The sequence below is a fragment of the Erythrolamprus reginae genome, chromosome 5 (genome assembly GCF_031021105.1).
Source record: "Erythrolamprus reginae isolate rEryReg1 chromosome 5, rEryReg1.hap1, whole genome shotgun sequence".
In the NCBI taxonomy this organism is placed as follows: domain Eukaryota; kingdom Metazoa; phylum Chordata; class Lepidosauria; order Squamata; family Dipsadidae; genus Erythrolamprus; species Erythrolamprus reginae.
Window position 1 is genome coordinate 118,828,551 of NC_091954.1, and position 24,074 is coordinate 118,852,624.

General features: G+C 64.9%; 3 protein-coding genes across 5 annotated transcripts; 1 reads left to right on the forward strand and 2 right to left on the reverse strand.

Moving 5' to 3' along the window:
- Positions 1–1,190: 1,190 nt before the first annotated feature.
- LOC139168300 (very long-chain specific acyl-CoA dehydrogenase, mitochondrial-like) lies at positions 1,191–9,135 on the reverse strand. Its single transcript, XM_070753873.1, is given in 21 exon segments — positions 1,191–1,393; positions 2,229–2,304; positions 2,386–2,458; positions 2,752–2,824; positions 3,111–3,183; positions 3,352–3,449; positions 3,850–3,951; positions 4,034–4,096; positions 4,341–4,427; positions 4,568–4,672; positions 4,764–4,962; positions 5,188–5,313; positions 5,419–5,548; positions 5,819–5,930; positions 5,932–5,991; positions 7,060–7,194; positions 7,302–7,366; positions 7,476–7,548; positions 7,861–7,924; positions 8,171–8,310; positions 9,065–9,135. Coding segments are annotated over 20 exon segments (1,920 nt in total). The 5' UTR covers positions 8,239–8,310; positions 9,065–9,135; the 3' UTR covers positions 1,191–1,255.
- A 3,715-nt stretch (positions 9,136–12,850) lies between these two features.
- Positions 12,851–15,879, reverse strand: LOC139168644 (D-beta-hydroxybutyrate dehydrogenase, mitochondrial-like). The gene is made up of 6 exons (XM_070754264.1): positions 15,819–15,879; positions 15,397–15,740; positions 14,828–14,938; positions 14,530–14,671; positions 14,151–14,303; positions 12,851–13,649 (listed from the first exon to the last, which is right to left on the reverse strand). The coding sequence occupies exons 1-6, from the start codon at positions 15,877–15,879 to the stop codon at positions 13,180–13,182; spliced, it is 1,281 nt and encodes a 426-aa protein (XP_070610365.1). The 3' UTR covers positions 12,851–13,179.
- BDH1 (3-hydroxybutyrate dehydrogenase 1) lies at positions 15,879–23,530 on the forward strand. 3 transcript variants are annotated; one of them, XM_070753876.1, is made up of 8 exons: positions 15,879–16,043; positions 16,835–16,891; positions 17,043–17,182; positions 18,562–18,634; positions 18,980–19,090; positions 20,595–20,739; positions 22,174–22,326; positions 22,462–23,530. In XM_070753876.1, the coding sequence occupies exons 1-8, from the start codon at positions 15,915–15,917 to the stop codon at positions 22,929–22,931; spliced, it is 1,278 nt and encodes a 425-aa protein (XP_070609977.1). In that variant the 5' UTR covers positions 15,879–15,914; the 3' UTR covers positions 22,932–23,530. The 3 variants fall into 3 exon arrangements, with proteins under 3 accessions (XP_070609977.1, XP_070609978.1, XP_070609979.1); XM_070753877.1 differs by lacking the exon at positions 15,879–16,043 and adding an exon at positions 16,418–16,475 and having other exon boundaries at positions 17,011–17,182; XM_070753878.1 differs by lacking the exon at positions 15,879–16,043 and adding an exon at positions 16,418–16,475.
- The last annotated feature ends 544 nt before the right edge of the window (positions 23,531–24,074 follow it).

Here is a 24,074-nt window from a genome sequence, read left to right on the forward strand (position 1 = left end):
ACTGGTCCTGCTGTGGGAAGCCTCCCTGCCAAGAGGCAGGTGGGAAGGGCTGGGAAGACAGGAAGGGCAGGGCAGGGGATGGGCTCTGGCGTGGGGGCGGGCCAGATTAGGGGCCGATCTGGGTGGTGGGCTGAGGTTGACGCTCGGCTTCCAAACACCGTCAAGGCATGGCTTGTGGGGATCCTCAAGTCTTCCAAGTCATGGCAATCCCAGAGGTGCTTCTTGAGGAGGCAGCTGGACTTTCCTGGGTTTCCTTTTGAAGGTGTTTTGTATTTGTATTTATGGGATTTGTGTGCCGCCCCTCGCTGTGGACTCGGGGCAGCTAACAACAGTGGTAAAAACAGCAGCTTCTTCAACCCTGGCTGCAAGGAGCGGAATGGAAGGATTCACAGGCCTTGCAGAGGGCCGGTCACTTTCCTCCTTTTAGAGCAGGGCTGCCAAAAGTCACAACCCGCAGGCTGGATGCCTCATGCGCTGGCCACGCCCACACCCGGTTCAGCCAAGTGGGGAAAGCCCCACTGTGAAGGCCTGGGTGTGGCACCCGCATTGAGGCCAGTTGGAGGCCTTTGCTGTGTCCTGGGGGCCCCCTGGGTAGCGGAAATGGGGGTGGCCCGAGCATAGCGGGACCTCGGTGACAGCGCCTTGCTTCAGTGACCCTCTGCCCTCCTACGCTCTGGCGTGGTGACAGGATGGGTTGGCCACGGCATCCATAGGCCACGTGGTGCAAAGGTCGCTTGGGGAAGAGGTCATCCCAACTGGAGGCCCCATGAGGCGGAGGTTCCCTGGGGAGGAGGGGGCTGTCACATGAGGCATCTATCTGCTTGTCCATGGCACGGTCAGTGCTGTCGCTGGGTGGTCACTCGATTGATCTGGGTCCTAACCAGGTGCGTTTGTTGATGGCCCATTCATTGGGTGGGCTGATAGTCCTGGAGAAGATCTACCCTATGGGGATGCTGGGAGTCATCACCAGTGTGACAGCACATGATCCAAGCCTTCTCTCCGGCCCATCCTCCTTTGCTAATTGAGGCTGAGGACTCTGGGGGTCGAGGGAGGGAAGAGACTCCGTGCATCTTGAAGACCAATCTTTGGGGGTCGAGGGAGGGAAGAGGCTCCGTGCATCAGTCACTTGTGAGGAGCTACCCGTACACGACGACAGGAGCATAGAGACAGCAGCCAATCATGCGTTTTAGCAGAAGGAAAATATAGGCCTTTATTTGGGTCCATAGTAAACAACCCCATGCCCGCCCCATGAGTTTCAGAAGCCCAGCGGGTGGGAAGCCACGGGGCCCCTGTGCTGCACCAAGGCCTCCGAGATCAGGGTCATCCTGCAGAAGGCCTCTTCCCAGCCGGTGGACTTGGCTTCCCGCAGAGACGTCTGGGCACGCAGGAAGGCCTGCACGGAGAGGAGCCTGGATCAGCCCACCTGTGCGGGGGGAGAACCGCCCCCACCCCCTCCAAAAGGTTGCGCAATGTTATTGCAGGGCCTCCCCTGCCGCCCTCCTGGCCAAAGCGGGGAAAGAAGCCGTGCACTTGTCCCCACGGATAGCAGTCGGGAGGGGCCTGGTCCAGCAAGAGACCGCGTGCCACGGCAGACCAACGGCTGCCCACAACCTCCGCAGGCCAGCTGCCCCGAATGCTCTGAGTGTCAGGGCCTTTCTGCTCTGGGTTCTGGGTTGTTCCCCCCCTTGATTAGCTTCCTCCCCCCCCCCTGCTGCTCCCTGCGCTGCCTTCAGGGGCTTCGTCTGCAGGGCCCCTCAGCCACCCAGGACAGCTTTGTTCAAGAGGCAGCTGGGCTTTCTGGGGGAAGAGCTGAGGAGAAGCCAACCGTCTCCAAAAGGAAGCCCAGAAAGTCCAGTTGTCTCTTGGGAAAACTTTGGACCTTTGGGACCACGGCTGCTTTGGAGAACAGCCCCCCCCCTTCTTTGTGGCAGCCCTCAAACAACGGAGGGCTGCTCAGTCCTCCGCTTGGAGACCCTCCGCTCAGTGGTGCTGCATCAAGTGGGACTCTGGCAGGCCGTGAGGGGAGGGGGGGGCTGCTCCCCCAAGGCTGGCCCAGGACGGGGGTCCGAGGAGGAGGCCCCCCGGCTGAGGCCAGAGGAGTCTGTGGCTGCTGCCAGGCCTCCTGCTGAAGCCTCACTGGCAATGCCCATGGGGAGGGAGGGCAGAAAGCAGGGGGCCCCCTTGCGCCCCATGGCTCCTCGGGAGGAGAGGGAGCAGAGCCCCCTTACCTGCTGGCACCAGGCCTGGCACAGAAGCTTCTCGTGCTGGGCGGTGGGCAGGCCCAGGAAGAGGGCGCGGCTGGCCCTGCAAGGGGGGAGGGGGCGGGGGGGTGAGGCTCTTTTTGCAGGCACCTGCTCCCCTCCCCGGCCCCTCCCTCGCTCCTACCTGGAGAGAGCGACGGCCATGGCGTAGGTGTCTATGGCAGCATCTGCAATGCGCTTGAGGTGGAACTGCTTGTCTGGGGAGAAGGGCAGGTCAGGCCCCCGGCAGCCCCCTCGCCCCCCACCTCCCTCCGGCTTCCTCTGCAGCCACTTCTGATGCTGCTGGGGGACCTGCAGAACGTCCCCCCCTCTCCCCCCCCCAATCTCCACAGTGGAAACGTCTGTCCCTTTGGCTTGGCTGGGGCAGTGAATCCACCCCTCAACCCCCGAGTGAATGGGCCTGGCCGGGGTCTCCCCGCAGCTCCAGCCCTGAGCTCCCCTCGAGGCGTCTGGGTGCCAGGGAGGGGTGGGCTCCTCTCGAGGCCCCTACCCGCCACTGCTGCGCCGTACTTCAAGAGGAGGCTCTCGATGGCCTCTCCAAAGAGCTCCACCGCTCTGCTGACCTTGCGGGGAAGGAAGAGAGACACGGGATGGGGGGGCTCTGCTTAATGTGCCGAGCAGCCCCTGGGGGAGAGCCCTCCTTGGGGAGCCCCTCCCTCGGGGCGGCCTCTCTGCTGGTTCTTAGCCAGGGTCTCCCGTGAGAGGGGTGGAGGCTCCGTCCAGAAGGGCCCAGGGAGTCACTCGGACGAGGCCCTTCAGTGTCTGGCCAGGGATGGCAGAGGAGGCGGGGAGGCCCAGGGGAAGCTGCCCACCTGCCCGCCCGCCAGCCCGGTTGGGTCTCCCCCTCACCAGGGCAGCAGAGTCCTCCAGTTCCGGGTGGACGAGGCCCTGCAGCCTCTGGGCAGTGGGCACCCCGACTTTGCTGCAGGAGGAGGAGGAGGAGAAGAGGAAGACAGCGGGGGGGGGGGGGTCTGCTGAACTCAGGAGGGGGGGGCGTGGCAGCCCCGGAGGAAGCAGGGGACTCGAGTGCAGCTGCTTTGGGGGGGGGCTCCTCAGATCCCGATTCCCCCCCTCCAGGGGGGAGCCTCACCGTTTCACTCGCATGACCACCTCCTTGAAGATGGGTCCCAAGTGCCCCAGGGGGCTGGAGAGGTCCTTGCGCAGCTTCCTCAGGTTCTGCCCAGCGGACTGAGGGCAGAGAGCAGGTTCTCTCTCACACTCACACACACACACACACACACACTGGGGAAGGGTGGCTGTGCTCCAGGGAGGGGGAGGCCTGCAGCCAGGGATGGTAGCCCTTTTTTCGGGGTGCCTGGGCAATGGGGGGGCTTTGCCAGGGCTGTCTCGGGGGGGGGTGGAGGGCGCTGCTCAAGGGGCATTGACAGGGGGGGCAGGGGGGCAGCTGTGCAAACTGCAGAGGAGCAAAAAGGTTTTTGCCCACTCAGCCATGGGGGGGGTGAGTGAGGCCCTTGGGCAGCCCCCCCTCAGAGTCACCCAAGCTGCTTCTCCCGGGTGGGGGGGGGGAGATCCCGGGACTCCAGGCTCTGCCTGTCCTGGGGGGGGGCTGCCCGGGGGCCTCACTTGCCTCCATGCCCGACAGAGCCACGAACAAGCGGAGAATGTCGTTGCTGCCCTCAAAAATGCGGAAGATCCTCAGGTCGCGCATGACCTTCTCCACGCCCGCCTCCTGCCCAGGGAAAGCAGCAGCCTGCAGGGGGGCCACGTCCTGACACAGGGGGGCCTCCCCACCCGGCTCAGGGGGCGCTTACCTTCATGTACCCCATCCCACCCAGGATCTGGATGCTTTCGTCGGCCACCGTCCAGGCTGCCTCCTGGGGACATGAAGGGCAAGGCTGACCGGCCCATGCCCCCCATGCCCCCCCGCACGGCCAGTCAGAACCCCCAGGGGTGGCTCCGAGGCTGTGGGGCTGCAGCCGAAGGCCATGGAGGTCCGGCCAGAGAGGGCCCCCACCAAGCTGCCTTGCCTCCACCAGCTGGGCACCAGGCCCGGTCCCCCATGCCCCGGCTCCCCCCCTGATGGAAAGCAGGGCTGCCCCCCCCACCGGGCCCACTTACTGAGGCGAAGATTTTGCTGATGGCTGCCTCCAGCTTGTAGTCGGGCACCTTCATGTCCATGTTAGCGCTCAGCACGTAGGCCATGCCCTGCAAGGGGGGGGCACAGCTGGGCAACCGCATACCAGGTCCCCCCCGCAGATGCTGCCGCCTCCCCTCAAGTGGAGGGGGGCCAGTGTGCAGGCAGGGGTCCTAGGGATGGGGGGGTGTCTGGCCGGCCACACACTCACTTCGGTCACGTAGAGGAGCATGGCCATTTGCGCCAGCTTCTCCTGAATGGCCCCGAAGCGGCCGATGGCTTTCCCAAACTGCTTCCGCTCTGCCGCATGGTCCACCTGTGCAGGCCCAGAGTGAGGACCCTCGAGGGGGGTGGAGGGCTGCCCCCCCCCACTGCAGGCCCCATGGCCTCTTTGCCAGCCTGCCTACCGCCTTCAGGAGGACGCCGCGCATAGTGCCGGCCAGGGCGGAAGCCATGCCGAAGCGGCCGTTGTTGAGGATGTGCATGGCCACCGTGAAGCCCCGGCCGAGGCCCCCCAGCAGGTTCTCCGCGGGCACCTTCACGTCCTCAAAGTGCACCTCGGCCGTGTTGGAGCACCGGATGCCCATCTTCTTCTCCGGAGGGCCACTGCAGGGCACAAGGGGGGGCGCACGGGGTGGGGGTGGACAGGGGGGCAGGCGGTGGCAGCTTCTCATCAGAGGCTGCTCTGTGGGGGGAGGGGCTCCCTGTCCCCCAGCTGGGCAGAAGGCCCCTCCCAACCCAAAGGGGAGGGCGATGAGCTCCAGAGGGGACGAGGGAGGGGAGGAAAGGACCCTCCTTCCCTCCCAGGCCCCCCACCACCACCCCACTCACCTGCTCACCCCCTCAAAGGCCCGCTCCACTATGAAGGCCGAGATCTTGTCCGTCTCTTCGCCTGTGGTGACGTTCTTGATGCGAGTCTTGGCAAACACCGTGAACACCTCGGCCATGCCCCCATTGCTGGGAGGGGAGGGGGCGAGGCTGGCGTGGAGCCGGTTTGGGAAACACCCTCCCCTCCCCCCGTGCCTCAGAAGCGCCCCCCCCCAGTCCGCCCCTCCCGCTCACCTGATCCAGATCTTGGTCCCATTGAGCAGGTAGAATCCCCCGCAGGGGCTCAGCTCAGCCACCGTCTGGATGGAGGCCGCGTCCGAGCCGCTCGAGGGTTCGGTCAGGCAGAAGGCCGCGTAGGCCTCACCTGGGAGGAGGGGGGAGCCCAGACATCCTGGAGGGGCAGCCTTGCCAAGGGCCGTCACCCACAACACACCTTCCTAGGGCTCCCTGGCCTCCAGAAATGACACCCAGAGGTCAATCCGTGCTTCCATCCATGTTTTTTTTAGAGGGGGGGGAAGCAAGAGGAGGAGGGCTAGGAGGCCCCCTCCCGTGTTGGGGCCCGGGCCCCCTCCTGCCTGTCCCTCCCTTGCTCCGCTAGCATGGGGGGGGTGTTTAGGGGGGGCTCTCCGCCTACCAGATGCCAGCCTGGGCAGGTACTTCTCCTTCTGGCTCTTGCTTCCAAAGAGGAGGAGGCCCTTGAAGCCGATGGACTGGTGGGCACCCAGGATGACCCCCACGCCGAGGTCGTCCCAGGATGACCCCCACGCCGAGGTCGTGCATCCCCACCACTTCCACCACGCGAGCGTACTGCCACGGGGGAGGGGAGGAGGGGGGACATGTGTGTCGTCAGTCAGGAGGCTGCAAGGGGGGCATCTGCGGCATCCCCTCCCCTCCATCGGGGGCCTTGGGGGGGGTGTCTCTGAGCTTGGCTGCCTCTGGCCAGGGCAGAGGGGCCCCTGCTCTCTGCTTGCACTCAGCGTCTGCCCTGCCATGGTTGGGGGGCACGAGGGCTGTTTCCTCCCCGGCCGCTTGTGCCTCGGTTCGGCCGCTCCCGGCCTGCCTGTTTGCCTGAGCTGATAAGCCGGGATTAGCACCAGACAGACAAGAACGGAGAAAGCCCCCGGCAGTTACCAAGATTGGCCTGAGTGAGGAAACTGGACACAGCCTCCACCCGTTCAGATACAGCAGCCCCCCCCCCCGAGGAAGCTAACTGCCGGCTGTCCTCCCCTCTGCTGACCGTGCGGGACTGACCCTCCGGGGGGTCCCACGATTGGGATCCGGGGTGTTCGGCCTCTGTCCATGACGGTGGCCTTGGGTCACCTGATCCTCTCTTGCCGCAAGCGAGGCCGATCTGGGCACGCCAGGTTCACGTCACAACGTAGACTAGTACCAGCTGCAGGGGGTTCACTTAACGCCCGTGGCAAGAAAGGTCGTAAAACGGGGCAAAACTTGCTTAATGGCCATCTTGCTGAGCAGCGGTTGGGCTGAATTGTGGTCGGAACTGAAAGCCCACCTGATAAGTGGAGGGCCGAGCCCCCTGCCCTCGAGGGGCAACAACTCCCCTAGTGGACTCATGAAAGGTCTGCAGGGAAACAGCCGAGCTTAGAGAGCACCCCCAGGACCCCCGCACGCACAACCCCTCCCCCTGGACAGCCCTGAGCTGCAAGGGGCCTTTCCCTCCCTCTGGCCCCATTCCCCACCCTCACCCCAGCACTCCCTGAGGAGGGGGAGGGCCCTCAGCAGCCTTTCGGCCCTTGGCTGCGGGCCCAGAAGGGGTCCCCCTGCGGCATGGGAGGCGGCCAGGTGCCCCCCACCCTCAGCGGAGGCTCTGGCCCTGGACAAGGAGGGCCCCTGCTTCCCCCCCAGGAGCCTCACCTGGGTGTTGGTCAGCCCGATGCCCCCCAGCTCCTCCGGCACCTGCAGCCCAAAGCAGCCCATTGACTTGAGCCCCGCCACGGTCTCCTCCTCAATGCCCCCCAGCTCTTCGTTGGCAGCTGCGTTGTTGACTTCCTGCCGGTGTTCAGAGGGAAACTGAGGCAGCCCAGACCTCCCGGCAGGACTTTCCCTCAGGGCAGCTCAGGGGGGGAGGGCAGCCTACCTCGAAGAACTGGACCTACCTCGAAGAACTGGACGCAGGGATCCACCATGGCTTGCAAGGTCTGGGCCTGCTCCGGTGAGAGAGCTGAGGGCAAAGGAGAGGCTGCCAGGACAGGAGGGGCCCGGGGGCCGCTCGGTGGTCTTGCCCAGCAGCAGCACCCTCCGGAGCCCTCCTCCGTGCCCCCCCCACCTACCTGAGGGGAAAGGGAGGAGGTGTCGGGGCTCCAGCTGCCCGTTGAACAGGTTTTCCACAAACGATGTGGACTCCTAGCACAGAACGCCCTTGTTTAGCCTGGCTGACCCTGCACGCACCCCCTCCCCCTCTTGCAGAGGCCCCCCGGGAGCATTGGGCCCCCCGGGAGCTGCTGGGTGCTGCCCGAACTCTCCCCCTTGGTCGGGCTGGTGGTTGGGCAGCAGTTCCTGTGCTGGGAAAAAAGCTGGCAAGTGTAGCCCCCCCCCCCGAGAGAGAGCGCTTGAGGCTGGTTGCCCCCCCCGGGGTCTCTTCGGGTGGGGCTGCTGTGGTGCCGAGTCCCAGCCTAGATGCGCAAAGGTCAAGGACCTTTGACCGGCTTCCCTCACCGTCTTGATGCCTGTAGAATATTTCACTCTCTGGCCGGTCACAAAACAGGAAGGAGGCAACAGCCTGCGAAAGGAGATGCCCCCGGTGGGAAGAGGCCTCTGGCCACCCCTGGAAGGATTTGGCACCACGCCACCTCTGGAGACCCGGCAGCCGCCCTTCCCTGGAGCAGCACCTGGACTGCGGTTCCCCAGAGACCCCAGCTGGCCCCTTTGCCGGCTCTTGCCCCCACCCCCACCCCAGCCAGAGCCCCAGCAGAGCAGGCAGACGGTCAGGAGTCACGCAGCATCTGTGGCAGCTGAGCCGTGGTACCTGAGGCTGGACGTGGCCACCGATTGGCTCCACAGCCGACTGGCTCTGCGCTGCACCAGACGCATCATCCTCTCTGCTCCACTCAGCCTGGAGGTCGCTGCCAGGGGGCAGGAAGAGGCCCTAGGCCCGGGAGGGGGAACCTATGTGGCACATGGGGGGGGGGCAGGCGGAGCGGCATCTCAGGGCACGGGGGGGGCATTCCTCCATTCCAGCTCCAGGGCAGCTGACTGCCAGCCTCCCTTTCTGCCCTCTTTCCTGCCCCCCAGGAAAGCGTCCTGCACCCCGGGGAGGGCGGAAAATGGCCCCACAAGCACAGCAGGAGTGGGAGGGTGTCGTGCGGGGGTGGGGCGCATGTGTAGGGGGAGGGCACTGCACTATGGGTTGTGACCGACCAACCACGCGCACGCCCCCTTTTGTCACCTGAGCCAAAGAAAGGTTTGCCCTCTGGGGTGGCCTGGCCCCACGGCCCCTGCTCTCCCCACACTGTCAGGGAGGGGCCCCTGCTGGACAAGGGAAAGACACCCCCTCTTGGGAGACTCCGCCCACATCCACCCCGAAAGAGCCCCCCCTTCTGAGGCCCTTACAGCCAGGCGGCCTGGACTTACTCGCCAGGAAGAACAGCCCCCACTGGCTCCCACGCGCCCTATGGAGGGAGCCGGCTGCCTTCCGCTGTGTGACATCACTGGGCCCTGCGGGACGAGGTTCTGTGACCTCGCCCAGAATCGGGCCTGGAACTTCCCCGGCTGGACCAGGCCAGAATTTCCCAAGGAGGAAAGCTGCCCCCCTTGGCTCACCTGGAAGTCGCTACTGAAGGAGACAGGGGGGGGGGGGGGAGAAGGCACACACACACACACACACCAGTTCTCCAGAGCCCCCCCCCCCGGGGGTTCTTGCCTTCCAAACGGTGGCGGTGTTTCCTTCCACTTTCCTGGCTGGGGCTCCACTCCGCCTCTCTCCCGCTGGGAAGGAGACCAGGGAGGCAGGTGGGCTGCAGCTGGACATTCAGCCCCCCCCCATGATCCCCCCCCCACAATTTCCCTTTGAAAAGGACGTTCAGGGCCCACGTCCCAGGCTCTTCCCCACCGCAGCTCCCTGTCTGGCCGAAGCCCCTCCTTTGGCGGTCTCCTTTGGCCTGCTCCACCTGATACTCTTCTGCGATGCGCTTTCTACGGTGGGAAAATGGGAGGGGGGACACACCCACCCTATGAGGCTGTTGGTTTGCAGCCCTAGCAAATTCTTTCTAAAAAGCCAAGGTCATCCTTGCACCTCTGCACCTGCCCGGAAGGAGGTGGGTGGGCTCTTGCTTGCGTGGCCAATGGAGTGTGGGCAACGTGCTGATGGACCTGTGGGTGTGGTGGTGGGTGGGGCAAGGGCTGGAGCTTTCGACTGGGGGCTGAAATCACTTCAGATCCTTTGCCTGGGACTCTGATTTAATCTGGAACGCTGAAGGTGGCAGCGGGAGGCGAGCGCGAAGGGGGCAACAGATATTGAGGTGACCAGCACTGAGAGCTTCACGCGTGGCACAATGACGCCCTGAGTAAAGTGGGGCTGATGGACATCCGATGGTCTTGTGGGCTTTGTTGGTTGCCGCGGTCAGCCAGCACCTGGTGAACCAACACACAACTCCCACGTTGAGTTCGCCCAGTTCCAGGCGGGTCCGTTTTCTTTGCAGAGGCATTTATTTATTTATTTTTATTTTATTTATTTATTTAATTTATTTATTTATTTTATTATTTTAATTTATTTATTTTGTCCAATGCACAATGAGGGTGTTAGTGGGTCTACATATACTGTATATACATAGTAAAATACACGAAGGTTATAGAGGAGATACTCATAGTAAAATATATCTAAGAAAGAAGAGAAGAGAAGATAGAGGAATAGAACATATCAATGAAAGAATAGAAGAAGAGATAAAGGAATAGAAGAAAGGTAGAGGAGATATAGGAGAGCAATAGGACAGGGGACGGAAGGCACTCGAGGACACTCTAGTTGGTAGAGCAACTCCAGGCAAGTGATTTTAAGTAAACGGGCAGTTTGAACTCTCCTGTCCACACTGCTGGGCTGACATCCGGACAGCCCGAGTCTCCCCCCTGGAAGCCTTTGGCAGCCGGCCAGTCGGTCGGTCGGTCGGTCTCCCCCTGCACAGCATCCGTTATCCAGCCAGGTGCCTGTTCCTGGCCTCCCCAAATGAACTCGGCCTCTCCAGAGCTTCTCCGGCCACCTGTCCCTCACACTGGTGCCATGTCCAGAGAGGAGGCACCTGGGAGAGCCAGGAGGGCTGACCGCCAGGCCTCTGAGGCCAAAGGAGCTGGACAGGCGGACAGAGGGATGTGCCCACCAGCCATTGACCAGCACTCCCGCCTCCCTCCCATCTCGAGGGGGGAGAGGACTTTTGGGAGGCAGAGAAACCCACCTGCCTGCCCTTCACCCCCTCCTGCCCTGCCAGGAGAAATGGGGGCTGCGGGGGGGGGGGGGGCTGTAACCGGGCTGCTCTGTGCCGAGTCCCCAGCAAAGTCTTTGCAGCCTGGGAATGCCCCCCCCCCCACTCAGAAATGTTCCCACCAGAGGAAGTGGGCCTGGAAGGCAGGCCGGTTCTGCCCCACCCCAGAAAGGAGGCCAGCAAGGGTCCCCGGCCCCCTCCTCTCTCCCAGTTGTAGGGGGCAGCGGGGGAGGCTAGGCCCCAAACCTCCACCAAGGACACTACAGGGCGGGCGGTGGTGGGAGTCCAGCCTCGGCCCCCTGCCCTTTGCAGGCCCCTCCAGATCTGGGTGTGGGGCAGTCCTGTCCCCCCCCCTCAGCCAGCATGGCAGGAGGACCTGTGAGGCCTTTAGGGACCCACCCCCTCCCCAGGTATGACGGGGGGGGGGAGCATGGCTGCTGTTGCTGAGGGAAGCAGACTTTGGCCCTGGGGGGCTACGGCGCTTCTTTGGCAGAGGGCTGGCCAGGGTCTCCTAGTAACGGCACAGCCCAGGCCACCGAGGGGAGGGGCAGACTCCAGGGCAGTCGCTGTGGAGGGGAGGGACCTTCCTTTCCCCATATCCCCCCCCCAGCAGCTTGTGGCCTGAGGAAGGCGGTGAGGGGAATGTGCCTGGCAGGGAGCCCCCCCCCCCGTGGGCCACCAGGCAGCCTCCCCCCTCCTGCAGTGGCAACAGCCCCACCTGGGCCGCCGAGTCCCCCAGCCAGGCTGTCCCATTGTGCCAAAGGGGCCGAGACACCCCCCTCCCCACCCCAGCAGCCCTGGTGGTGCTCAGCCCCTAGGGAGGGGCAAGGGGCCCCTCTTCTGGGTGGTTGGCTGCCTGAAAGGGTACCCCCGCAGCGCCCCCTGGTGGAAGAGGGAAGCTGAGCCTCACCCCGCCCTTTCCCGGATCTTGTCTTTCCCCAGCAGGCCTAGCCGGGACCGAGTGCCAATCCTGGCCGGTTCATGGCTGCTTCGGTGTTGCATCGGCCCCGCGTGGTTTGCAGTCGGAGTGTGGAGAGTGTCTGCCCGGCGACATCTCCCTCTCCGACGTCAGGGACCTTTCAAGAGGCAGGAGGGACATCAGAGCGTGGGCAGAGGGCACCCTTATCCAAGAAGGCCGTAGAAATCGGTGCTGCGCCGATGCCCCAGCCAGGAGGCGGGCGGGGCAAGCGTTAAGCCCAGTGTAATTAAACCTAAACATTTAATTGAAGTCAGCTGAAATTACACATGCACTTTGGACCACACCTGCAAGGCACGTGGTCTGCAGGCGACTGGGGTCCCACGGCAGGCCCCCCCCTCGGGATGTAAGGCCAGGCGGGGTTCGGGGTTCAAGGGCCAGGTAGGCAAATGAGGGTTTGCAACATCTAGACCAGGGATGGCGAACCCTTTTTCCCATGGGTCCGAAAGCGTGGGAGTGTGCAGGCGCTATCGTGCGTGCGTGAGTGCCCACACCCAGAGTTCAAGGCCTGGGGGGGGAGGGTGGAAACAACAGAGGAGGCCAGAATCACCAGAAACACCTTCGGGTGGGCCCGGTAGGCCCATTTTTCACCCTCCCCGGGCTCTAGAGAGGGCAAAACCGCCCCCCCCATTTCCCCCCGGAGGCCCTGCCAAAGCCGAAAATGGCCTTGAGAGCCTCCGGGTGAGCCGAAAATCAACTGGCTGGCACACACATGCACGGTGGAGCTGAGCGAGGGCAATGGCTTGTGTGCCAGCAGATGGGGCTCCACATGCCCCCTGCGGCCCCCCTGCTATGAATTCGCCCTCAGTGATCTAGACGTTTCCTGCCTGGGCAGGGGGTTGGACTAGAAGACCTCCAAGGTCCCTGCCAACTCTGCCCCCCCCCAAGGATCTTGCATGGGGGAGAGTTCAGCTGAGGTCTCTGTCTTGTGACCCCTTCTGCCCCGCGGATTACGAGGTTGTCTCGGTGGGTCTTGGATTTCCTGAGCGAAATTAAAAATCCCCAGGTAACATCATAATGCAGAAAGTAGGTAAGAAGGCCGAGTCCTTCACAGGCAGTTGAGGTGCAGCAACCTAGCAATTATGTGAAGAATGTTTTGAACCAGGCAAGAGCTCCGTGCTCTTCCTCCCCGTCTGCTCTCTGTCTCTCCGCTGTCAGCTGTGTGCTGCTGCTGCTGTTTGTGGAAGTATGCTTTGAAGAAGCTGCAAGGCTGTAAAAGTTGGCTCCTGTGAGTTATTGAACTAAGATAGTTGTAGCAAGGTACTAGTAAGATGCTAGCTTTATTGTATGTATAGTATAGACAGTAGTAGTAGTAGCATTACAAAGAAGTAAATATATTTATCCACAACCTCCTCGCTGCTGCTGTGTTTCATTGAGGAGTTCAGCTCCATTTCTACTGGTCTGCAACTGGCTGGGTTGCCGGACTGGCCGGACTGGTTTGCTGCTTGGGCACGAACAAGCCAGCTTCCGCAAATGCAAGCTCTGACGTTTCCTCCCTCCCCTCGCCTGGCTATTTCGGCTACTGTGATTGCGTTTAATCCACCTGGACGTGATTGGCGCATTCGCCTTCTCCACCTGACCTGGGGCCGCCTAGCGGACGAAGAGCCAGTCGGCCAGCGGGGTGGGCAGGTGGGTGGCGGCCTGCAGGCGGAGCCACCAGGAAGCCTCCATGGGGGTGTAGCGGCTGCAGGGCCGAGGGGCGGACAGGGCCTCGGACAGGGCGTCCAGGACCAGAGAGGCGTCCCGCAGGCCGCTGTGCGCGAAGCCCTTCATGCGAGCCAGCTTCTCCCGGAAGTCGGACTCCCCGTACTCTGACCGGAGGGCCTCGCTGGCCCCGAGCCACATGCCCTCCGCCTCCGCCTCGATGCCCCCCGGGGTCAGGATCCCCGTGGCGGCGATGAAGTTGCTCGGCTCAATGGCCACCACCGAGACCCCCCAGCAGTACATCTCCTGCCGCAGGCAGTCGCTGAAGGCCTCCACCCCGAACTTGGAGATGCAGTAGGAGGAACGCATCGGCCTGGCCATTCGGCCCAGCATGCTGCTCAGGTTGACCACCCGCCCTGCAGGGAGGCAAGAGACCAGCACTGCCTGAACGAGTGGGGTCGGTGGGAGAGGAGCAGGCAGGCAGGGAGGGGCGTCGAGAGCCACTCGGGCTTCCCAGTTCAGGGCCTGGCCGGGAGGGCCCCTGGCCAGGCCACACCCAGAGGAGGCTGCCTCTCCGTCACTTTCGGGCCCTCACTAGCCCTCAATGGGGGGAGGGCTGGCAGAGGCTGCACCTGCCTTCCCCTCCCTCCCTCCCCATGCCTGGGGACCTTCCCCCTGCCCACCCGCCCCCTCCCCACAGCTGCCTCCTTCCACAGGCACCGCTGGTGTGACACGGAGGAGGCAAACCCCTGCCCACCTGCTCCTCTGCGTTGGCAGGCCGAATGCAGCTGAGAACCGAGCCCCCCAGGACACCGGCTGACCCTGGCCGGACACTCTGCTGCCTGCCCGCTCTGTGCCACCCCCTGCTGAAGGGCCCTGTGCCCCTCCCCCCAGTCCCTCCAGACCCCCTTTCCTACCTCGGGCCCTGCGGATCAGGGGAAGGAAAGCCTTGGTCACCCGGATGGTCCCCCAGAGGTTGACCTCGGCCACCCGCTGGTACTTCTCCAGGCTGGTGAACTCCACATCTCCAAAGGAGGCGACCCCGGCGTTGTTCACCAGGCCCCACAGTCCTGCCCCGCAAGAGGAGGCCCCGGGTGAGGGTTTGCAGGGGCGGGGCAGCCCCCTCCAGGGGAAGCCCCTCCCTCCCTCCCTCCCGCCACCTGGACCGGCCTGCATGGGAGGGCGGGGGATTCACCTCTGGCAGCAGCGGGGGCCCAGCAGACCCCTGCGAGGAGCCGGGCCAGGGACCCTCGTGGTCTGCCGGGAGGAGGGGAGGGGAGGGCCCGGGGGAACTACCTTGGGCAGGGTCCTCCAGCTGCGCCTGGACGTATCGGAGGGCTCGGGCCACCTGCTCCTCGCAGCACACGTCCAGCTGGACCACGTGCATCCGTCCAGGGCCCAGGCAGCGCAGTTCTCGGGCGCCATCTCCGCCTTGGTCCTGTCCAACAGACGGGGGGGGGCTGCTGAGGGCAAGCCTATCGGACTCCCCCCACGTGAGTGCCCACCCACCCCACCTGGCTCTCAGGGCCAGGGGAAACCCGGGAGACCCCCCCTGCCAGGCCCTGCCAGCTGAGGGGTGGGACGGGTTGCTCACCAGCAGCAGGCAGCCGGCAAAGACGGTGAATCCTTCCGCGTACAGGCGGTTGGCCAAGGCGTGGCCAAAGCCCTTGTCACAGCCCGTGATCAGCACCGCCTTCCCCTTTGCCTGCAGCGGGGGGGGGGCAGGAGGAGGAGAGTCAGAGGGGCCCAGGAAGTGCCCCCCCCGGGCAGCGGAGGGAGCCTCCAGGGGAGGGGCCAGGGGGGAGGCCAAGAGGAGGAGGGGGGGCACAACGGGGCTCCAGACCACCCGCTTCCTTCAGGACCGCCCCTCCCCTCAGCAAGGCACCTGCGCTGGCACCCCCCCCGGCCACCTTGCCCCCCCAGCACACACTGAGGGGAGGGGGGATCCAGTCAGGACGGGCATTTGGGCTGAAAAGCAGTGGACAGCTCAGAGGGCGGGGGGGGGCAGAGGGCGTGTCAAGAGCGCAGGAGAGAATCAGCAGGGAAACACCCGCACACCCCCGCCACAGGTCGCTCTCCTCCAGGCCTTGTGTGTGTGTGTGTATTGTGTGTGTGTGTGTCCTACAGAAATGACCCCCGGGGAGGGGGGAGAAGAGTACTTGCCCTCTCCTGCCCCTGGCAAACCGACCGGCCCACTTGGCAGAGGGACGGGCCGAGCCAGGTGTCGGCCTGACGCTTGTTGAACTCCACAAACTGCCTCCTTGGCTGACCAGGACAAAGGACGTGACCTTGGCTGGGCGGGGCTCCACAAGGACTCTGGCCCCCGTCCCGGAAACCCTGGGTGGGGAGGGGGGAGGCACTGAGGAGCCCCCAGCTGCGGTTGCTGAAACTGCCCTGAAGGCCCAGTGGCTGCCTCCTGGGGCTGCCCAGCTGCCCTCCCGCTGCCCCCCCTTCAACCACCCACTGACCACCAAGAGAATCCGTGGCCCCCTCCCCGGCCAGAAGCACTGTCCTCCATGACCAGAGTCAGGGGGAGCCTTCCCCCCCATAACAGACCCCCCCACCCCCGTTTTATGGGTGGGGGCCTTGAGGGGGAGGGGCTTCCCCGGGGATCTGGGGGGGGGATGAGGGGCAGGGCACGGCCATTCCTCCACCTGCGGCTTCTGTGAATTTATTCCGTGATGCGAGGTGCTCAGGCCGTTTCAGAAGAAGAGGCGAGCGGGGCTGGAGACGGGAAGCCCGGCCGGGGCCAACCCAGACCAGGCTTGTCTTCTGAGCGCCCAGGGAGGGAACACGCGGCGCTTCTGGAGGCAGGTCGTTCCCCGGGGCAATTGGCTCCACCGGACGGGCGAGGGAGACCCGGGCGCCCACGCCCCTTGTTTCTCCTCCTGGGCCAGGCGGGGGCGGCGCTTTTGGGCCCCGCAATTCAGGGTCTGCCTCGGGCCGGCCAAAGACGGGGCCCCATTCAGGGCGGGCGGGGGTCGCTCGGGGAGCGTGCCCGTTGCTCCCCCCCGGGGCCACTCACCGGCAGGCGGGCAGGCAGGCGGCGGAGGCGGCGGAGGAGCAGCAGGAGGAGCAGCACCGGCAGCAGGAGGAGGAGGAGGAGGAGCGGGAGGGGGGGCCCGGCGGGGAGCGGCGGCGGCCACATGGCGCGCGAGGGGCGGGGCGGGGGCGTCGCCGGGACGACAGTGACGTCACTTCCTCGACCGGCGCGGAGGGGACGCGGCGCGGTCAGCCCGGCGGTAAGAGGCCTCAGGCGGCGCCCCCCCTCCCGTCCTTCCCCCCTCGCCCCCCTCCCCCTCCGACGGGCTGGTGGGCGGGAAGGGGGGTCCGCGGGGGGGGCAGGGGGCGGCTCCGGTCTTGTGCCCGCCCTCCCCCGCCGCCCTCGGCCTCCTGCCCGGCGCCCTCCCGGAGGCTCCAGGCGGGAGAGCGGGAAGCAAAAGGCCGGCGTGGAGAGGCCGGGCCGGTGGGGGCTTCGGGAGGGGCTGGGGGGGCCCTGGGGGGCAGCGGTGGTGACCCTCCTTCAAATGACCATGGGGGCCTTGGCCAAGCCAGAGCAGCCCCCCCCCCGCTCTTCTCCCCTGACCGGTTCCCTTTGCAGAAGTCGGGCAGCTCCACCTGCGAGGTCACCAAGGCAGCCGAGAGCCCAGTCCGCAGGGTGAGTGGGTGGGGCTGCGTGGGGTGGGTGGGTGGGTGGGTGGGCAGGGTCTGGCTGGGGGGGGGAGCCTCCACTGGACCCGCCCTCTGCATGGCCCTAAAGGCGGGTGGGGGGGGCAGATAACGCAGAGCGGCCCCCTCCCCTTTGGCAGAGCCCGGAGGAGGCAGCAGCAGCCACAGCCGAGGCCCTCTTCATGGCTGTCCTCTTGGCCGCCACTCGCATCGGCCGTCCTCTGGCCTGGCTGGCCCTGAAAGCTCCACACGTCCAGCATGGTGCAGCCACAGGGCTGCGGTGAGTACAGGGAGCAGCAGGGCGCCCAAGTGCGGGGGGTCCAGTCCTTGCCTTACCACCAACCTTCAAGTGACCGTTGGAACGGCCCTGAAAAGAAACTGACCGGTCCTTGCAGTTAGCCCTGGGGCAGGGGTGGTGGGTTAGAAGCCACGGCTCATAAGTTCTTGTGGCACCACCGCGGTTTTGCTGCGGCACCTGTGAAGGTAGCAAAATCACCCAGGGAGCCGCAGGTAAAACCTCGCTGAAACGGGTGCAATTTTGCTACGTTCACAGGTGCGGCAGCAAAACCACACTGGTCCCACACAAACGTATGAGCCGCCACAGGCCACTGGGGCCGCAGGGTCAGAGCTCAGGGGCCAGCTTGTATTCACGATGGTTGCTGCAGCATCCCGCCCGGGGTCAGGAGGTCGCCATTCCCTGGGGGGCTTCCGACACGCAGGGTCCAAGGGGGAAGCGGGTTCCACACAGTGACCGTAGGATTTTCTTACTGACTCTCAGTATTTGCTCAATGGCCGTGGAATGGCTTGGCCACCGACATCCTGACCCTAACGATGGTTGGGCGCAGCAGGGCCCCCCTGTTGCCTCGAAGGCCTCGGCCGCCCCCCCCCCCCCTGTTTTCGTGGAGGGCTTGTTGCTCAGGAAGGGCCTGTGGCAGCCAGCCAGGTGGGGGTCCAGGTGAGCAGAGACGGCCCCTTAGCTGTTGGGCCTCCAAGGGGGCTGCGAAAGGGTCTCCTCCATCCAAAGTCCCTCCAGAAAGCCCCAAGGGGCCCTGTGCTCACCTGAGTCCCCCCCACCCCCCTCCCGGTCCCTGGATCAGCTGCTCTTGAGGATGGGGGGGGACTGAATTCCTCAGATAAGGAGGAGGCCCTGGGTGCAAAGGTGGAAGCCCCCCTCCCCCCCTCTTGGGTGGATCCTGGTCAGGGCCCAAGAGGCTTCCTGGGTGGGAGGCAAAACGTCTTCAAAGCAGATCCCCAGAAGGTCCAGTTGCCTCTTGGACAAGCCCCTCCAGGGGTCTCTGAGACCCTCCGCAGATGAGGGAAGAGGGGGGGGGGTCCTGCACAGAGGGGGAGGCTGAATCCAGATCCCGACGGGCTGCCAGTCCTCAAGAGGGTCGGCCCACCAGCCCTGGGGACCCTGGGCATCCTGAGGCCAGGGGGGGGTGAGGGGGGTCCCCAAGCAGCCCCAGCGACCATGTGGCCAGCCAGGGGGATCCGGGTCCCCAGAAGGCCAGGGGGGGTTTCGGTCGCCTGCAGGTGGGCCGCAGCCTCTCCCGGTGCTTCCAGCCCGGCCTTCTCGGTGGTGGGGGTCCTGGAGGGGGTCTTGGGCAGGGCCTGCTCCTGCTCTGGGCTTTGGTGCCAGCGGTGCCCTCTCTCCCGCAGGGGGCTTCCGGAGGTCCAGGCCGCAGCCTCCGCCGGGAGGAGCCAGCGCTGCTACGCCACAGAGGTGGAAGAGGTGAGGGGGGTGTCGGCAGAGCCGGGGCGGAGGAGCCCCTCTGGGGAGGCCCCTGGCCTAGGCTGGGCCTCCTCCGTCTCTGCCGTGGGCCCCCTGCCACGGCTCCGGAAGACCGAGGAGCCTCAGGGGCCCTCTCTCTCCTTTGGGACCCCCCCAGCCATGTGGGCCTTCCTTCCCTTTGCCAGAGTCTGCGCGGTGGCCCCGGGGGGGGAGCCCAGCCCAGGCAGGCGGGGGAGGCAGGAGCCTTGGGGTGGGAGGGGCCCCTGTCTTTGGCCCTAAGGAGCAGCAAGGGGGGCGTGGCCCTTTCCGTGGCTCTCAGCCCCGCCCCCTGTGCGCCCCCTTTAGATTGGCCAGCGCCCGGTCCTCATTACCGGCTGCGACTCGGGTTTTGGCTTCTCCTTGGCCAAGTTCCTCCACGGCAAAGGCTTCATCATCTACGCCGGCTGCCTGCTGAAGGTGAGGCCGGGCGAGGGGGGGCAGTCTGAGGTCTCCCCTCTCCCCCCACACACTCTCTCTCCTGGACAGATCTGGGACGCCACTCTGGAGGGCTGGGGGGGCGTTCCCCGCCCCCGTCCGAGGGCCCTGGGTCCAGGGGGGCCACCTGGGTGGGTGGGGGGCCTCCCCATGACCCCAAGGGGAGGCCTCCGATGGTTGAGGGGGGGGCAGACATCCCCTATGGTGGAAGGAGCCCCACAAGGAAGGGATGTTTCTCCACAAGGGGGGGGGCGGTAGATGCTGCCCGTCGTGCCTAGACACCCCCCCCCCAGAACTGCAGCAGTTGCCCCACCAGGCCAGCCTCTCTAGGGGGCTGTGGAAGGGCCGCCCGGCTTGGGTTCTCTGAGCTGGTGGGGGGCCCTCCTGATGACAGCCGCCCCCCCACCCCCCGTGGGCTCTCCGTTGGGTGAAGTGACCCAGCCTGGAAGGGGCGACTCAGTACAGGCTCTGAAGTTAAAATCACATTCAAAGCCCCCCCCCCCCCCGTGAGAATGGTGGGAATGGGCCCGGGGGGGGAAGAGGAGTGCAGCCCCCCCTGGTGACCTGATTGGCCAAGGGAAAAAAAAGCAGGTTAAAGCCTTTTGCAAGGGAGGCTTGGGACCCAAATCCCCGGGAGTCCTTGTTGCCCCCCCCCCCCGTTCTGCTCTGGTCAGGCCCCCCAGTGGAGCAACCAGGAGGAGGAGGAAGAGGAGGAGGTCGGACCGGATGGATTTTCCTTGGAGAAACAGCAGCAGGGGCCCCGGTTGCAGGAGGTCCTGAGCATTGGCAGAATGCGCAGCCCCTCTCCCTCCCCTTGGCTGCAGGGGCCCCCAGTCCTGCCCTGAGCCAGCACTCCTGCCCCCACACCCCCTGGGAGGGGCTCCTCTCCAGCAAGGGGGAGGCTTTGAAGGGGCAGCTGCGGGGGGGGGGGGTCTGGAGGCTGAAGGGAGGGGGGGCAGGGGGAGCCGGCCCTGCTTGGCAAAGAGCCTTGCTCACCAATCCTAGGCCCTACGCCCCCCTGCTGGCCATGGCCAGGAAGTGCAGTAGCCGTGCAGGGCGTAACTTCAGAAATTGGGGGAAATGTTTGTGGCTCAGGTGGGGGTTTGGGGAGGGGTCTCTGAGTTGGCGGTTTATTGGTAGCTTCTTTTTATGGTTCCCCAGCCCTGGATTCATCTGGTGGGTCTTGGGGTGGGTGGGAAGCATTACGGCAACCGCGGTGTGTATGTTTTCAGAGTGGCACATTCTCCAAACCCATGGGGGGCTGCCCAGGAAGCCCTTTGCCCAAGGAAGGGGGTGGGGGGAGGAAGTGGCCAGGATCAGCAGGGCAGCTTTTGGGGAGGGGGGAGATGCTGCCCCTGCTGGTGAGGCGTTGTGGGCAGTGGAGAGACAGGCCCTCCCTGGTGGCGTGATGCCCTTCCATGGGGCTGGGCTGGGGCCGCCTCCCTCCGAGGCCCACCCTGCTTCTCCTCCTGCCCCTTTTGGCCAGGAACAAGGCCGGGGGGGCTCGAAGGAGCTGGACGACATGAAGAGTGACCGAATGAGGACCGTCCAGCTCAACGTCTGTGACAGTGAGGAGGTGGCCCGGGCGGTGGACTACATAACCAGCAACCTGAAGGACCCGGAGACTGGAGGTGAAGGGGAGGAGAGTCACATAGGGGAGGGGAGTCACATAGGGGAGGGGCTCAGCGGCTGCCCCGCGTCCCCCTCCCCACCCCCTGCTTCCTTTCCCGGCCCCCTCCTCCTAAGGCCAGCAGGTCGAGTTAACCAAGGTTTATGTCCTGGCTTCTTGATCCCAGGGTGGTTTTTCTGGTATTGGACCGGGGGGGGGGCAGCACAGTCCCCACAGAAGGCAAGGAATTAAACCGGCCTCCCCCCACCCGAGCTCCCCTTTTTTCATAGTCCAAACTGTTGGTTTCCCCCCCCCCCCCACTGGCCAGAGGTTTCGGCCACAGCTCAGAAGGGAGGGGTCTGCTTCCTGGTGGGCTTTTGCGCCTTTCACTTATTGGCCTTACTTTGACACTCCCCCCCCCCAAGTCTTTGCACAGGATTGTTTAAGGGCATCCCGGGGGAAGGGCAGAGCGAGAAGGGGGGGGGGGCTGTGCAGCTGCTGGAAGAAGAAGAAGCCCCCAGAAAGAGGGGGGGAGACGGGCTTTTCCTCGGAGGAAGCAGGGGTGCAGCCCGTGGGAGACTCTGAGTCAGGAGTCCGGTCTTTTTTGGGGGGGGGGGCTCTCCAGCTCAGAGCTGCCCTGCGGAGTCCCTGGTGGGGCAGCGCTCGCGAGGAGGGGGGGGGGGTTGTGTTCAGTGCCCCTGCTGTCCTGCAGCCGGTGACCCTGACGTGGCCAGAAGACCTGCCTCCCAATCAGGGCCCCAGCCAGGACGGGAAACCCAAAGCGCCACACGGAGCTCGGGGGAGGGGGCTCCGCAGGGGGGGACGGCTTCCGGCCCCTGAGGCCAGGTTGACTTCGGCCAAATCCCCGGAAGAGGCCGCCTCCGTCCTCTGGGCAGGAGCCTCTCCCGGAAGCATCCTCGCAGCAGCAGCAGGAAGCCTCCGCCAACCGTCCGTGTCGTGGCAGTGTCAGGTGTCATCCTGCCGAGCCGGTTTTTCCTTCCCAGTCGGCACGCAGGCGCCCGTTTCGTTGTGGCTGGCCTCCGCCCGCTGCTGTGTTTGGAACCACAGTTCCTTCAGGGGACCAGCAGCCTGGTGCTTCCTCGGGCCTTTGCTGGATCCTTGGACCAGGAGCCCTCTGGTCAACTCCGGCCCCACGAAGCAGAGGAGGAGTCGGAGTCTGGGGGCTGTCCCTGGCTTTCCTCCTGTGGCTTCTAGCTGGGACTACTGGGAACTGGCCCTCCAAACTGGCCGAAGGGGGGTGGCTCTGCGGAGAAGCACGGGGCAGTTGTACCTCTTTGGCGGAACCCTTCCCTCCCCTTCCGCTGGGCCTTGAGTAGTTGCCCGCTAAGGATTGGGATTGCTGAGCTTTGGCCTTCCTGGAGGTGGGAATTCTCTTCCCAGGTGGCATTGCCGGCAGAGGTGGCGAAGGTGACCCCTTCTTCTGCTTCCCCTCCAGGGCTCTGGGGTCTGGTCAACAACGCCGGCATTTCCACCTTTGGAGAGGTGGAATTCACCAGCATGGACACCTACAAAGAGGTGGCCGAAGTGAATCTCTGGGGCACGATCCGCACCACCAAGGCCTTCCTGCCCTTGATCCGGAGGGCCAAAGGTAAACCCCAAGGGGGTCCGGCCTGGGACGGGAGGTGGGGGGGCACAGGGCCCCATTGCAGCCAGAGGGAAGTTGGGCTCCGGCAGGGGCCCTGGGGCGGCCGTTGCCTTCATGGGGGAGCTTTTGCCCCGGCAGGCCGTGTGGTCAATATCAGTAGCATGATGGGCAGGATGGCCAACCCCGCCCGCTCCCCGTACTGCATCACCAAGTTCGGGGTGGAGGCCTTCTCCGACTGCCTGCGCTACGAGATGCGCCCGCACGACGTGAAGGTGTGCATCGTGGAGCCGGGCAACTTCATCGCCGGCACCAGCCTCTACAGCCCCGAGCGCATCCAAGCCATCGCCGACAAGATGTGGGACGAGCTGCCGGAGATCGTGCGCCGCGACTACGGCCGGAAGTACTTTGACGAGCAGATCGCCAAGATGGAGTCGTACTGCGACAGTGGCTCCGCGGACACCTCCCCCGTGGTGGAGAGCATCGGCCACGCCCTCACCTCCACCACGCCCTACACCCGCTACCACCCCATGGACTACTACTGGTGGTTGCGCATGCAGGTCATGACCCACATGCCCGCGGCCATTTCCGACCGCCTCTACATCTACTGAGGGCGGGCGGGTGAGGGACGGTCGCGCTAAATTCTCTGGCAGCCACTCCGTTAGTTTGTTTTTAAACTCTGTATTTTAGGCCTCTGATTAATTTAAACACTGGGACGTCCTAATTGAACCCCTTGCATGGTGTGTCAGGTAGGCAGGACTCTCTTGCGTCTTTCGGGGGGGGGGCTTTATCCCAAGCACCCCGTTCTTTGCCTGGCTTCCATTGGCCCCTCCCTCCTGGGCAACCTCACCCCCTTTTGGCAGGGCAGCTGGCCTCCAGAGCCCTTTGCTGGGGGGTGGGGGGGCAGCAGCATCGGGGGGGGCACTTGTATGCACACTCCTGCCTTTGCACACTCCTTTCCCACCCCCCAGTCCTGACCTGTGAAGCCTGCGTGACTGACCGGCTTCTGGCCGCCCATCCCTGACCTCCAAGGCGGCCTTGCCGGAGGCTTTAGGCAGAGGTTTGGCACGCTCACCTGTCCCCAGGGTGGGGGGGCCTGGGGCTGGCATTGGGGGAGGAGGGCCAGGGAGCGCTGCCCCCCAACCAGCCAGCAGGAGGGATGGTGGTTGGGGGTCCTGTCTTTCCACGAACATTAAACCATGTGACAAAACCTGCCTGAGTCACTGGGGTTTTTCATTGACCAGGTGCCCAGGGCCCCACGGGAGAGGGCTGACCCCCTGCTTCCCCCCCCTCGGGCCCTGCCCTGTGGGGCAGCAGCTCTGTCCTAGATCTGGGCTGGGGAGGGGCTGGGGGGGGCTTTGAGCTGCTCCGCAGTCTTTCCACCCCAAGACATTCCTCTCCCTGCTGCAGAACCTTTTTTAGGGGGCTGGGGGGGGGCAAACCCTGCACACCCAAGAAAGAGTACAGGAGATTTCCCTTCACTTCTCCCCATAAAGGGACTGCAGCCTCAGAAGCGGATGGGGGCGTCTTGTTCACTTGCCCCCTCCCCCCAATTGTGTGATGCCGGCCTGTGAGGGGGGGGGGAGATGGGGAGCCCCCCCCCCCTGCAGCTGCCTTTCTCCCCTTCCTGGAATAAGGCAAAAGTCAGAAGCCCCATCAGTGAAGTGAAGGGTGGGTTTCTGACATCCAAGGAGGGTCAGCTTGCCGGCCTCCCTCTCCTCCGCAGGGCCGCCCCCTCCCCTCCCGCAGCAGCC